General features: G+C 44.5%; 1 protein-coding gene across 2 annotated transcripts in view; it reads right to left on the bottom strand.

Moving 5' to 3' along the window:
* Window positions 1-601: 601 nt before the first annotated feature.
* Window positions 602-14556, bottom strand: part of LOC143983845 (hydroperoxide isomerase ALOXE3-like) — an 88148-nt gene continuing 74193 nt past the window's right edge. For both annotated transcript variants that reach the window (XM_077483943.1, XM_077483944.1), the window contains 3 exons: window positions 3525-3625; window positions 1561-1728; window positions 602-1153 (listed from right to left, as the gene is read on the bottom strand). In XM_077483943.1, the coding sequence (XP_077340069.1) occupies window positions 974-1153; window positions 1561-1728; window positions 3525-3625 (449 nt within the window). In that variant the 3' untranslated portion in view covers window positions 602-973. The remainder of the gene's footprint in view (window positions 1154-1560; window positions 1729-3524; window positions 3626-14556) is intronic.

The raw sequence follows: 14556 nt of genomic DNA, 5'->3' as shown, positions 1-14556 counted from the left end.
GAGCCACGCCCCCTTTAAGCCAGCCCCAATATTTTGCTTAAATATGACACTGAACATGTGCACTCAACTTCTTTGGTCGACCATGGTGAAGCCTGTTCTGAGTGGAATCTCTCCTTTTAAACCATTGTATGGTCTTGGCCACCGTGCCTGCAGCTCAGTTTCAGGGCCTTGGCAATCTTCTTATAGCCTAGACCATCTTTATTTAGAGCAATAATTCTTTTTTTCCGATCCTCAGAGAGTTCTTTGCCATGAGGTACCATGCTGAACTTCCAGTGACCAGTATGAGAGAGTGAGAGCGATAACACCAAATTTAACACACCTACTCCCCATTCACACCTGAGACCTTGTAACACTAACAAGTCATATGACACCGGGTAGGGAAAATGGCTAATTGGGCCCAATTTGGACATTTTTACTTAGGGGTGTACTCACTTTTGTTGCCAGCGGTTTAGATATTAATGGCTGTGTGCTGAGTTAATTTGACGGGACAGCAAATTTACACTGTTATACAAGCTGTACACTCACTACTTTACATTGTAGCAAAATGTCATTTCTTCAGTGTTGTCACATGAAAAGTTATAATAAAATATTTACAAAAATGTGAGGGGTGTACTCAATTTTGTGAGATACGGTATTTATTTTACCTTCAGGTAAAATTTATTATAGAATTTGTTATTTGTTACAGAAGGATTGTCCCTGCAGCTTTTTGCCAGTGTCCAATCACCTAATGATAACTGCCTATGCTGTACTCCAAGAAAAGCATTTTACAGGAAAGTAAAAATCCTATTTTATTCACTAAATAATATTTTAATACTCATGCAAGGTAATCTGTTCTTGTGTTCCCAAAGATCTTACAGTTATCTCATAAACATTACCATACTGCCAAAATCGGTATTGTGTCACCAGAGCTGAATAGGTAAAAGAAACCCACACACAAGGACAGAATCAGCCAATTTAAACCATTGTAATATCATTATAAGGAAACACTGTTCTCTACAACACTTGGGTCCAGGTAAGCATAGGGCAGATCCATGGTCTTGTTTCTCTCCTTTATGTGTTTTGAGATCTCTGTGAGTTTATCCTGGAATTCCTTAATAGACTGCTGTGGAGTCTTCTCTGTAAAATATTTATTAGGATAGTTTCCAAGACGCCTCTGTAAAGAAGAAGAGCTTGTTGAGATTGTAAGACAGTGAATCTGTCCAGTAATACTCACTATAGATTTGACAAAATGTAATGTTGTGAAACAATAAGGCCAGGTTCACATATGTGCGGCCGCCGGTTTGTGCCTGGGGTCTGGTGTGTTTCTGTTCACCGGTTCAGGGGCGATTCAGGTGGGAATTTTTGCCTGAATTTGCACTTGAACCGGACCCAAACATGCACACTACCCTTTTGCAATCCGCTCCGCGGCCACCCCAGATCTGAGTGAACCAGCTCCATTGAATGCGGAAAAAAAACTCTCATCCAATTTGCATATATGTGAACCCAGCTTAAAGGTTCTATGTGATCCACAGAGACATTAGCATGTTTGTATACTTCTCCTCACTGGTCCATTGTACTTACCGTGTCTAAGGGATCATTGCTTACTGTCCACATAAATATCAAACCAAGAGCTGTAGTGTTGACATCTGGCAGTGTCTTCAGAATAGCTTCCATTGTAGCACCTTTTGCAGTGGGTGGGGGACTCTTCATAGTAGTGGGGCCATTGGGCATCCAAGAATACATGTCAAACTGCAGAGGGGACAAACACATGTTTAGGGAAGGGAAGGGTGCAAGCAATTTAGGCTTTTAGAGTGCAGTCACTGCCTTCTAAAAAGATGCGTTTTCCTGTCATAGCAAAGTTAAGCTTCTTTAATCACTTGATTACGTGGCTGTAATACCCTTTCATTACCAGGCCATTTTTCAGTTTTCTGAAAATATAGTAATAATTAGTACATTACTTAGTCATGCAATACTGTACCGGAAAATAATATTATATAATTTAAGACAGCTAGAGCTTTCTTTTGGTGGTATTTAACTACATCCGTCCTGGCATGTTGCCCCTTTTATCACCAGACCATTTTTCAGTAATACTTTGATGGTCAATTACCCAGTCATGAATCATCCCTTACTTTTTAATATATTTACAAATGATAGACATGTGCAATTTGATTCGTAATTAATCGAAATTCAGCCAAATCCTGCATCTGAAGAAAAAAATAACAAATTTCAACTAATACGAAAGAAATTGTAACAAAAATAACAAATGAATTCAGCATGTTTCATTAATTCACAAAAAGTCGACTCAAAATAAATCTTACAGTCCAATCAGCAGATTAATTTTGTGCTGGGGCTTGGATTACTGGCAATTGGCAAACACATTCCTGAGAACTGAGTGAGAAGGGTGTTGTATTGTATTTGAACATAGGAGAATAAACAAACGTCTTTCTGAACTATGAATCGTTATCCCAAATATATATATACAGTACATACATAATTAACAAATTATCCAAAAACTAAACAATTAAACAATAAAACAAATTGATTTGTTATAAAGAATATCTATACTCTGCAAAAATAACAAATTATCCAAAAACAAACTAATATAATGGTGCATACACACGGTCGGAATTTCGGCCAGCAAAAGACCGATGAGAGCTTTTTGTCGGAAAATGTGACCGTGTGTATGCTCCATTGGAATTTTGCTGGTCGAATTTCCGCCAGTAAAAGATTGAGAGCAGGTTCTCAATTTTTCAGACGGAAAAAATTTCTATCCGAAATTCCGATTGTGTGTATGCAATTCCGACACACAAAAACTCACACATGCTCAGATTCAACTACAAGATGGAAGCTATTTGCCACTGGCTATTGAACTTCCTTTTTCTAGTCTCATTGTACGTGTTGTACGTCACCGCGTTCTTGACGGTCCCACTCCCACTGTGCTCACACGCAAATGCGAATGCATACTAAAGTCCCACACGCATATGTAAACGGTGATCACACTACACATGTGAGCTATTTCTGCAAACAGCAGAATGGTCAAGAGCAATATTTCTAGCACTAGGTGTCCTGTGTAACTCTAAACTGGTAACCTGTAAAGGCTTTTAAAACATCACCTATGGAGATTTTTAGGTACTGAAGTTTGGCGCCGTTATGTGGGCATACACAATTTTAAAGCATGACATGTTAGGTATCTATTTAATCAGTGTAACATCATCTTTTATACTTTATAAAAAAATTCTGTATTATATACTGTTTGTGTGTGTAATCTGAGCTTTCTGCTGATGGCTCAGGTCACAGCCATTAATGGGCACGCTGGCCACCTGTGGGCATTGCACTGTACAAATAATGTTCACCTCTTTAAAGTTTTCCAGTGGTAGACAAGTGGTTAAAGGAAGCCTGTCATTTGAAGTATACTGTACATGCTGACCTTTTATAACCCTATATGCCTAGCTGTCATGCTGATTATTCAGGCTGGAAAACACTGTCAAGTACCAATCATCAATATACATGGACAATACAGGCAGTACCAATGTAATGCCACTCACCTGGCCACCATTGACAGCTGCATGCTGAGCAGAACATGTGAAGATCACCATAGTCAGGTACTTGATCAGCGAGGCTATGGACTCCAAGGAAGATGGGACTTCTGTCAGAGGAGAGACATACACACATCTTAAAAAAGAATTTACCAAACCTGTATTCATGTCCCGCAAATAGTTCATGTTTTGCTGGTATCCTTATATATGAAGTTTTGATTTATTGCTGCATCTTTGTTGGTGGGAATATCACAGGTTTGATTTCCCCTGTGTTAAAAGCCATGTACTCTCTCCCCAATTGGTATTTTTCATTCTATCCAAATTCTGTCATGTTTGCACTGCACAGTTTTATTCTTTCAGGTTATCCACTGTGAGCTTGAAATCCTTGTATGTACTGTGTCTCTGCCCAAATCTGTCAGAATCTCATTCAGCATTAGAACCCTTCAACAACCCATCTCATAGGGGTTACAGAAGTGCAGGAACCAGTCATGAATCAGTCATCGGATCTCCGTAGTTTGGATAATGATGATTAGTGTGATATTTGGGATTATCCACTTCAACGGTTGATTTCAGCTAGAGATAGGCTGGTGCAATTTATAATTGTACATCACTACTATCTCACTTTGGTATGTGTGGGAATGTTTTAAGCTGACCACTCCACTGCTTGTTGGTGCTCCTGCTTGAATGTTAATTTCTTCCATATATTGGGCATATATGGAAATACATTCATCTTAATCCCAGGTTCTATGATGCCATGGACCTGGACTATTGCTCAATTATGCTAGAAAAGCAACCATTCTTCCTGTCTCACTGATCCCTGATAGATAGAAATCACTTATAAATTCCACTCTTCTCCTGTATAAAGATAGCTACAACAGCAGAGAATTTCCACTAAATGTGACAAAAATCAATCTCCATGGCTGGAGAATTCTGGCACGGCATTAGAATAATGTATCATCATTTTACAGCAAAAACCATGAAATGAAATTCAGAAGCAGCCTCCTCACATAAAAGACATCACATATCTCACATGGATATTATCTCACAACACATGCATCACATATTAAATACATACTGCATATCTAATTTAACCCTAAAAAGATTCTAGTATTCAATAAACATACAGACTGTGGAAAGGGCAACTCTGCAAACCAGGCATTCGCAGGATGGGAGCTATCCATCAGAATATTAAAAGCTCTCTAAAGGCACCTCCTCTTCCAACCTACTTCAATACTTGGTGATTACGCCCCCTTAATAATCCTCTATGTTGTTTTTGGCACCTCCGCTGATCTTGTGCATGCCGCTCAACCTGCCTCTGCTGGTCCTGTATATGCTTCCCAGCCTGCCTCTGTTGATGCTGTGCCTGTTGCCTAGCCTACCTCTGCTGATCCTATGCATGCTGCAGAGGCGTGGCTAGAACCTTCAGGGCCCGAAGCAAGAAACCATGAAAGGGCCCCCGACCTCTAGTCCAGGGGTTCTTTCCACTGATCCTGGGGTCCTTTTGTCCCATTGTGGGATCCTTTATTATGGTCCTGCAGTGGGACCCCTTCCTGCCATCTTGGGTATGGTTACCACTTTTTCTTCAAGCCAAACCTGAAGACTTTAGCGGTGAACAGCTAATTTTTTTTTTTTTTGTAGTATACTGTACATTCTACTTTATGATTAAATAACAATTCTAATTGCATATGTTTAATCACTAGTGTCCCCCCTTACATCTGCATCCACATCCAGAGTTTCCCATTTACGGTATATAAGGGATGAACTCTGGGGACTTTAATTTAAGGAAGAACAGTAAGAACTCTGATGTAAGGGGGAACACTTCAGACTCTGGTGTAAAGGGTAAATCTGATATAAGGGTGTCCCTAGTAACCAAATCACCCACCTACCCACAGGGTTCCCAGAGCCCCTGTTATATCAGAGTCTGCATAATTTCCACTTGCACTATAAGGACCCTCTCACATGGCGGACCAATCGGACCACCCAGTGGAGAGGACATGGACCTATCATCTGCCTGTTCAGCAGGGATCAGCAGACCGATCCCCCGCTGAGCAGGCTGATCCTGTCACTACCGAGGTTAGGAGGCCGAGATGCTGAGAGGGCTCCCCTTGCGGCCGAGTGCAGTGCAACCCTGGAGATGGCACAGGGATGCAGTGCCCACAGTAGCACAGGTTGCCGGGTAGCAGCAGTAGATGGAAATGCTGAGCAGACCAGTCTCTGGAGGCAACTGTGCAAGAAGTCCAAGGCAGGGTCAGGGTCAAGCCGAAGGTCAAACACGGGAGGTCAATCCGGGGGTAAGAAGGATGGATACTGAACCGGAGATCAGGAACGGAGGTCAAGCCAAGCCGAGGTCGGGTGCCGGGAGCAGACAAGGAGTATCAGGAACAAGCCAGAAGTCGGAGCCAGGAGAGTAATCGGAAGCAGGTCAAACAAGCCGGGTCGGTAACAGGAGATCAGGTAGCAGAGATAACAGGCACGGGTACTCAGGAAGAGCTGACGATAAACCAGCAATGTGATGCTGTCAGGTGAACGTTTAAATAGACACGGCGCTTGGATTACGTCGTGAGCGCGCCACCGCGTCCGTACGCCTACGACGTGTAACGTAATGCGTTCGTACTACCCGGCGCACGCGTACTCGATCGGAGGCTCCATCAGGCGTTCGTCTGGGAATCATATTGCGTCTTCGTGGGCGCTGCCGCGCGTTAACACGATCGCGTCCCACAAGGTAACTCCTATTTCCCTGACAGTGCCCCCCCCCAAGGGGCAGCCTCCGGATGCCTAAACGAGCCCATTTTTCAGGATGAAGACATCGAAACCTGTGTATGAGTCTAGGTGCATGTACAAAACTTGCAGGTTCCCAAGAATTTTCCTCAGCCGAATACCCCTTCCATTTAATTAGAAATTGGATTGTCCTACCTCTCCGACGACAATCAAGGATAGATTCGACTTCAAATTCGGTTTCATCACCAACCTGGACCGGAGGCGGGGGCACTTCTTCTCTACCTGAAAAAGGACTGGAGATGACACGTTTGAGAAGGGAGACATGGAAAACGGGATGAATTCCAGGAGAATTAGGCAAAGCAAGTTCGAATGCTACAGGGTTAATTACACGTCTAATCTCAAAAGGGCCCAGGAACTTGGGTCCCAACTTCCGAGAAGGACATGACAGTTTTAAGTTCACAGCAGAGAGCCACACTTTGTCCCCTATCTTAAAGGCAGGGTTAATTCTCTTTTTCTTATCATAATGTCTTTTGTATTCCTCCTGAGCCTTCTTCATGGTATCCTGGAGCAACTGATAGTTCGTTTGGATGAGGTTTACTCTATCCTGAACGGCTGGGACCGTAGATTCAGGAATGGTATTGGGTAAGAACGAAGGGTGGAACCCGTAGTTTGCCCAAAAGGGTGATTGGTTGGTCGAGGCATGCACTGAATTGTTGTACGCGAATTCCGCGCAAGGGAGCAGGGAGGCCCAATCATCCTGGGAAAAAGAACAAAAGCATTGCAGATATTGTTCGAGCGTCTGGTTGGTTCTCTCTGTTTGTCCATTACTCTGTGGGTGGTAGGCTGAGGATAGACATATTCTAATCGATAACAACTTACAGAGCTCTTTCCAGAACCTGGAGGTAAACTGCACCCCTCTATCTGATACGATGCTGTCGGGTACACCATGTAGGCGGACAATTTCCTTAATGAAGATTTTTGAGGTATCCAAGGCGGAGGGGGTCCCTTTCATAGGCAGAAAGTGCGCCATCTTAGATAGGCGATCCACCACTACCAAGATGGTAGTGTGCTCTTCAGAAGGGGGCAACTCCACAATGAAGTCCAAAGAGATTTCCTTCCACGGTTTTTCTGGGACTGGTAGCGGCCTTAACAGGCCCCAGGGTCTAGCGTTAGACCCCTTGTTTCGTTGGCAGGTTGTACAGGAATCAACGTACTCTTTACAGTCGGATCTTAAGGTAGGCCACCATAAGGACCGCTGCACAAGATCAATCGTCTTCCGCACCCCAAAATGGCCGGCCAGGGGGTGGTCGTGGAAGGTCCTTAGTACGAGTAACCTGGCCTGCTGAGGCACAAAAATTTTGTTCTGGTGCCATAGAAGCCCGTCTTGACTTCTCAAGGAAGAAGCTTCTATGTCAGTACATTGGTTAGAGGCCTGTGCTATCGAAGCCCTTAGGTCCGGTTGCATTAGTAGGAAATTCTGGGGAGACAGAATCGTACTAGGTGTAGTCTTTTCTGAGGAGTCTGGGAACATCCGGGACAAGGCATCTGCCTTGCCATTTTTTGATCCTGGACGGTAGGTCACATGAAAATTAAACCTTGAGAAGAATAAAGCCCAGCGGGCTTGTCGGGGTCTCAGACGTTTAGCTGTGCGAAGATATTCTAAATTTTTATGGTCGGTGAAGACCAGGATGGGGTGAGCGGCACCTTCCAAGAGATACCTCCACTCTTCAAGGGCGGTCTTGATTGCCAAAAGCTCCCGGTCACCTACATCGTAGTTTCTCTCTGGGGGGCTCATCTTCCGTGAAAAGAAGGCTACAGGGTGCAATAATGCCTTGGGACCTTGTCGCTGGGATAGAATTGCTCCTGTGGCCACCTCTGAGGCATCGACCTCCAGAACGTAGGGTAAGGCGGGATCTGGATGCTGCAGGATAGGTGCGGTAGTGAAGAGGGTTTTGAGTTGGTCAAAGGCAGATTGTGCTGCTGGAGTCCAGAGAAACTTGATATGTTGACGAGTGGTCTGCGTGATGGGTGCTACTATGGTGGAGAAGCTCCTTATGAACCTCCGGTAGAAATTAGCAAACCCAATGAACCTTTGAACAGCCTTCTTGTCAGAAGGAGCGGGCCAGTCTAGGATGGATTTCACTTTCTGGGGGTCCATGGCGATTCCACCTGTGGAAATGATGAGTCCCAGGAACTGAATAGATTCCTTTTCGAAGTCGCATTTCTCGGCCTTAACGAATAGTCAGTGGGTCCTGAGAATACCTAACACTTTTTTAACATGTATTCTATGGAGTTCTAGAGTGGTCGAGAAGATCAGAATGTCGTCCAGGTAGGCGACGACAAAGTGGTCCAAGTACTCCCGGAGGACGTCATTAATAAAGTGCTGGAAAGTTGCTGGGGCATTGCACAATCCGAAGGGCATGACCAAGTATTCGAAATGCCCAAATCTTGTTCTGAATGCCGTCTTCCACTCGTCCCCCTTCCGGATACGGACAAGGTTGTAGGCTCCACGTAGGTCAAGCTTAGTAAAAATGCGGGAAGTGTGGAACCTTTGGAAAAGTTCTGGGATGAGCGGAAGTGGGTAGCGGTTCTTGAGGGTGATGTTATTTAGTTCCCTGTAGTCCACGCACGGTCTCAGAGTCTTGTCCTTTTTTTCTACGAAAAAGATGCCCGCACCAGCAGGGGATGAGGAAGGGCGGATGAACCCCTTTGCCAGATTCTCATCTATATATTGTCTTAAGGCCTCAAGTTCAGTCTCGGAGAGAGGGAAAATCTGGCCGAAGGGAATGGGAGCTCCCGGCAATAATTCGATGGGGCAGTCATAGGGACGGTGCGGAGGTAAGATATCTGCCTTTCCCTTGTCGAATACGTCCCTGAACTCTTGGTACGCTGCTGGTATGTTAGGAGCGGGACCGAGTACGGGTTGGACGGTCAAACAGCTGGGCAAGTTTCTAGATTCGGGGTCCAGACAGTGTTGTTGGCAGTAAGCTGAAGTGAAGGCTATTTCTTTCTTGGACCAATCAATCCGAGGATTGTGTGCCTGAAGCCACGGGATTCCTAGGATGACAGGGAACATGGGAGAACACAGGACGTCGAACTTGATAAACTCCCGATGACCAGAATCTGTGGTCGTTAGGATGGGTCTTGTTTCCCTGGTGACATGGCCAGAGCTAGGTAGGGAGCCGTCGGCCAGACGGACAGTCAGCTTTTGTTTCTTCAAGAGAAGCGGGAGAGCAAGATTTTTAGCCAGGGTTGAGTCCAGAAAGCAGCTGCAGGCCCCAGAGTCCAGTATTGCCTGTAAGTGGATCTCCTGACCTGACATCGTCAATGTGACAGGAAGGGCGATGTGGGTTGAAGCGGGTTTCGTTACCTGGAGATGACATGGAGTGCAGAGGGTGGATTTACTTGGCCTGGTGGGACAGTGGTCAATACGATGTCCTGATTCCCCACAATAGAAGCAGAGATGTGCCTGACGGCGGCGAAGCCTCTCTTCAGTGGTCAAGGGAGAGCGGAACGGGCCATTCAGAACAGAGGATGCCGCTGGGCAGGCCGGAGGTGGAGCCTGGGTAGAGTTAAAGGTCCAAGTGGTTTCAGACCGGCGTTCACGTAGGCGCCTATCAAGCTGTGTGGTAAGTTGGATGAGTTCCTCAAGTGTTGGGGGAACCTCCAATCTGGCTAGCTCGTCCTTGAGGACCTCGGACAGCCCCATCCGGTACTGATATTTTAAAGCTGCCTCATTCCAGCCGACATCTGCAGACCAAGTACGGAACTCTACTGTATAATCTTCTGCAGGCCGCTCGCCCTGGCGGAGGGAGTACAAGGTTGCTTCGGCTGTAGTTGTCCGAAAGGGATCATCGTAAAGACGGGCCATAGCTTGAAAAAACTGATCCAAGGTACTAATGGAAGAGCTGCGTTGCTCTAGTAAGCCGTGAGCCCAGGTCTGGGGATCGTCCCTTAGTAGTGGGATGGTAAAACCCACTTTGGTCATTTCAGAAGTAAATGTCTGAGGCTGCAGAGAGAAGTACAAGTAGCATGAGTTCCTGAAGGTTCTAAATTTTCTTCGGTCCCCATGAAAATATTCTGGTGCAGGGACTCGTGGCTCGGGAGAGGTTGAGACTATAGCGCTAGGATCTTGGCCAGAGAGGACAGATGGCTCAGGAGGGTGCTGCAGACGTTCCTCCAATCGAAGGTACTTCTCTTGGAGACCCTTAATCGCTGGGGTCAGGGCCATGACTTCCCGTAAGATGGCCTCTATCGGGGAGTTGCCTCTGTCGGCCTCTGGCATCTGGCTGGTTTATACTGTCACTACCGAGGTTAGGAGGCCGAGATGCTGAGAGGGCTCCCCTTGCGGCCGAGTGCAGTGCAACCCTGGAGATGGCACAGGGATGCAGTGCCCACAGTAGCACAGGTTGCCGGGTAGCAGCAGTAGATGGAAATGCTGAGCAGACCAGTCTCTGGAGGCAACTGTGCAAGAAGTCCAAGGCAGGGTCAGGGTCAAGCCGAAGGTCAAACACGGGAGGTCAATCCGGGGGTAAGAAGGATGGATACTGAACCGGAGATCAGGAACGGAGGTCAAGCCAAGCCGAGGTCGGGTGCCGGGAGCAGACAAGGAGTATCAGGAACAAGCCAGAAGTCGGAGCCAGGAGAGTAATCGGAAGCAGGTCAAACAAGCCGGGTCGGTAACAGGAGATCAGGTAGCAGAGATAACAGGCACGGGTACTCAGGAAGAGCTGACGATAAACCAGCAATGTGATGCTGTCAGGTGAACGTTTAAATAGACACGGCGCTTGGATTACGTCGTGAGCGCGCCACCGCGTCCGTACGCCTACGACGTGTAACGTAATGCGTTCGTACTACCCGGCGCACGCGTACTCGATCGGAGGCTCCATCAGGCGTTCGTCTGGGAATCATATTGCGTCTTCGTGGGCGCTGCCGCGCGTTAACACGATCGCGTCCCACAAGGTAACTCCTATTTCCCTGACAGATCCACTTGGCAGAGTGAAAGGGCCCTAAGGAGGAGCTCTGTGGACTGTAATGTAAAGTAGAACTCCGATGTAAGGGGATCTCTGCTCACCAAAGCTCCCACTTACATCAAAGTCCCCCTTTTCATTACAGTACCACTCTCCCTTACATTGGCATGTTCAAAGGCTAGTGAGAGAAGGGAGGGAGGTGGTACTTCAATCACCATAGATGGAGGCTCGAGTTGACTGCACATTTCCTCTATTATCTAGTTACTGACTGTTGGGCTTTCGCACCCACTTATTCCCTTTGTTTTTTTTTGTTTACAAATGATTTTTAGTGTTGCAAAAAGGTCATAGTTTGGTACAAATGTATAACAGAAACAAAGGTACATTCAATATATATCAAGTATGTGGTCAATATGAGGTAAATGGTATGTATAAAAAAGAACATAGCAATACAACATAAGAACAACAGTGCTGATATCTACAGTGCCTTGCAAAAGTATTCGGCCCCCTTGAACTTTTCAACCTTTTACCACATTTCAGGCTTCAAACATAAAGATATAACATTTTTATTTTTTGTGAAGAATCACCAAAAAGTGGGACACAATTGTGAAGTGGAACGAAATCTATTGGATTTTTGAAACTTTTTTAACTAATAAAAGAATGAAAAGTGGGGCGTGCAAAATTATTCGGCCCCCTTGCATTAATACTTTGTAGAGCCACCTTTTGCTGCGATTACAGCTGCAAGTCGCTTGGGGTATGTCTCTATCAGTTTTGCACATCGAGAGACTGAAATTCTTGCCCATTCTTCCTTGCAAAACAGCTCGAGCTCAGTGAGGTTGGATGGAGAGCGTTTGTGAACTGCAGTTTTCAGCTCTTTCCACAGATTCTCGATTGGATTCAGGTCTGGACTTTGACTTGGCCATTCTAACACCTGGATACGTTTATTTGTGAACCATTCCTTTGTAGATTTTGCTGTATGTTTGGGATCATTGTCTTGTTGGAAGATAAGTCTCCGTCCCAGTTTCAGGTCTTTTGCAGACTCCAACAGGTTTTCATCCAGAATGGTCCTGTATGTGGCTGCATCCATCTTCCCCTCAATTTTAACCATCTTCCTTGTCCCTGCTGAAGAAAAGCAGGCCCAAACCATGATGCTGCCACCACCATGTTTGACAGTAGGGATGGTGTGTTGAGGGTGATGAGCTGTGTTGCTTTTACGCCAAACATATCGTTTTGCATTGTGGGCAAAAAGTTGGATTTTGGTTTCATCTGACCAGAACACCTTCTTCCACATGTTTGGTGTGTCTCCCAGGTGGCTTGTGGCAAACTTTAGACGAGACTTTTTATGGATATCTTTGAGAAAGGGCTTTCTTCTTGCCACTCTTCCATAAAGGCCAGATTTGTGCAGTGTATGACTGATTGTTGTCCTATGGACAGACTCTCCCACCTCAGCTGTAGTTCTCTGCAGTTCATCCAGAGTGATCATGGGCCTCTTGGCTGCATCTCTGATCAGTCTTCTCCTTGTCTGAGCTGAAAGTTTAGAGGGACGGCCAGGTCTTGGTAGATTTGCAGTGGTCTGATATTCCTTCCATTTCAAAATGATCGCTTGCACAGTGCTCCTTGGGATGTTTAAAGCTTGGGAAATCTTTTTGTATCCAAATCCGGCTTTAAACGTCTCCACAACAGTATTACGGACCTGTCTGGTGTGTTCCTTGGTCTTCATGATGCTCTCTGCGCTTTCAACAGAACCCTGAGACTATCACAGAGCAGGTGCATTTATACAGAGACTTGATTAAACACAGGTGGATTCTATTTATCACCATCAGTCATTTAGGACAACATTGGATCATTCAGAGATCCTCGCTGAACTTCTGGAGTGAGTTTGCTGCACTGAAAGTAAAGGGGCCGAATAATTTTGCACGCACCACTTTTCAGTTTTTTATTTGCTAAAAAAGTTTAAAATATCCAATAGATTTCGTTCCACTTCACAATTGTATCCCACTTGTTGGTGATTCTTCACAAAAAAATAAAATGTTATATCTTTATGTTTGAAGCCAGAAATGTGGCAAAAGGTTGAAAAGTTCAAGTGGGCCGAATACTTTCGCAAGGCACTGTAAGAATTTGTTTTTCCTATGAGGTTGCATAAGTTACATCATAGTTTTGATCTAAGCTGATATTTATTATTAGGCTACATTTAGGTGATATTTAGGGTTGTGATATATACCAAGGGGACCTTTTTTTTTTTTTTTTTTTAAATATGCATGGTGTCAAAGAGAGTATGATGAATTCTCTCTGAGAGTTATATTTGTTCCATTTAACTCAATATCTGAGACCAAGGGACTGTTGGTGAGTGGCAGTTAAATGTTATCATCCAGTGGATTGAGTTGAACAATGTGTGAATTAATCGAATATGCTGTATGGGTATATTTGGTATAGGTGCTAACAATAAATATATATTAGGAGTGAGGGAAATTTTTTTGACTATGATATGTTCAATCTTAACTGCTGCTTGTAACCATATGGAATTCTAAATTTTGCAGCCCCAGAAGGTATGTAAGATGGTGCCTTGGTCTTGGCATCCCCTAAAACAGGTAGGGCATACAGACAGATAAAATTAGTTTATTTTAAAGGGAGTCAGGTACCATCTAATGTGTATTTTGATGGCTGCTTCTCTCGCCAAAATAGAGCAAGTATATTTTAGTAGGTTTTGGATCATAGTGGTCCATTCTGGTAGTGTAAAAGATTGGTCCAAGTCAATTTCCCATTGTAGCATTGGTTTTGATTTTTCTGAGAGAGAAAATTCATTCAAACAGCAGTAAATATGGGAGATGAAGCCCTTATCTCTTGGTGAGGAAATGCAGATTTGTTGCAAATAGGGAGTAAGGGGTATGCAATGTTAGAGAGAAGTATTTTTGGTAGAATGTTTCAATTTGAGTATAATGGGGTAATTCTGAAATTATATAGTTCACATAACTCTGAAAAAGTGTGAAATTTGTTATTTAGGGATAGAGATTTCAAAAGTGAGGCTGCATAATTTCCATTTACTGAACATACCCCTATTTCTAAAGGCCAGAGGGAAACGGGGGTCTCCTATAAAGGATGTTGGGGGGGTGTAAGACATCAAGTCAAATTTATCTTTGTAATGGTGTTATAACTGATATGAGTGGGCTACAACCTTATTTAAGGTCTCTCTAGGTTGAATCGACTTGGACCATAATATTCCTTGTAGATGAAATGGAATAATTGATTGTTCTTAAAAATGTAACCAAGTGACTTGATTGCAACGAGCAAGCCATTGAGCTAGCTGTGTAAATCTTGCTGCTAAGTAATAACACCATAAGTTAAGAAGGCTCAAACCA

This window comes from Lithobates pipiens, unplaced genomic scaffold (genome assembly GCF_037356315.1).
Source record: "Lithobates pipiens isolate NorthernLeopardFrog02 unplaced genomic scaffold, aLitPip1_a1.2 Scaffold_16, whole genome shotgun sequence".
Taxonomy (NCBI): domain Eukaryota; kingdom Metazoa; phylum Chordata; class Amphibia; order Anura; family Ranidae; genus Lithobates; species Lithobates pipiens.
The sequence above is the reverse complement of the archived record's forward strand: the minus strand, read 5'-3'. Positions and strand labels throughout refer to the sequence as shown.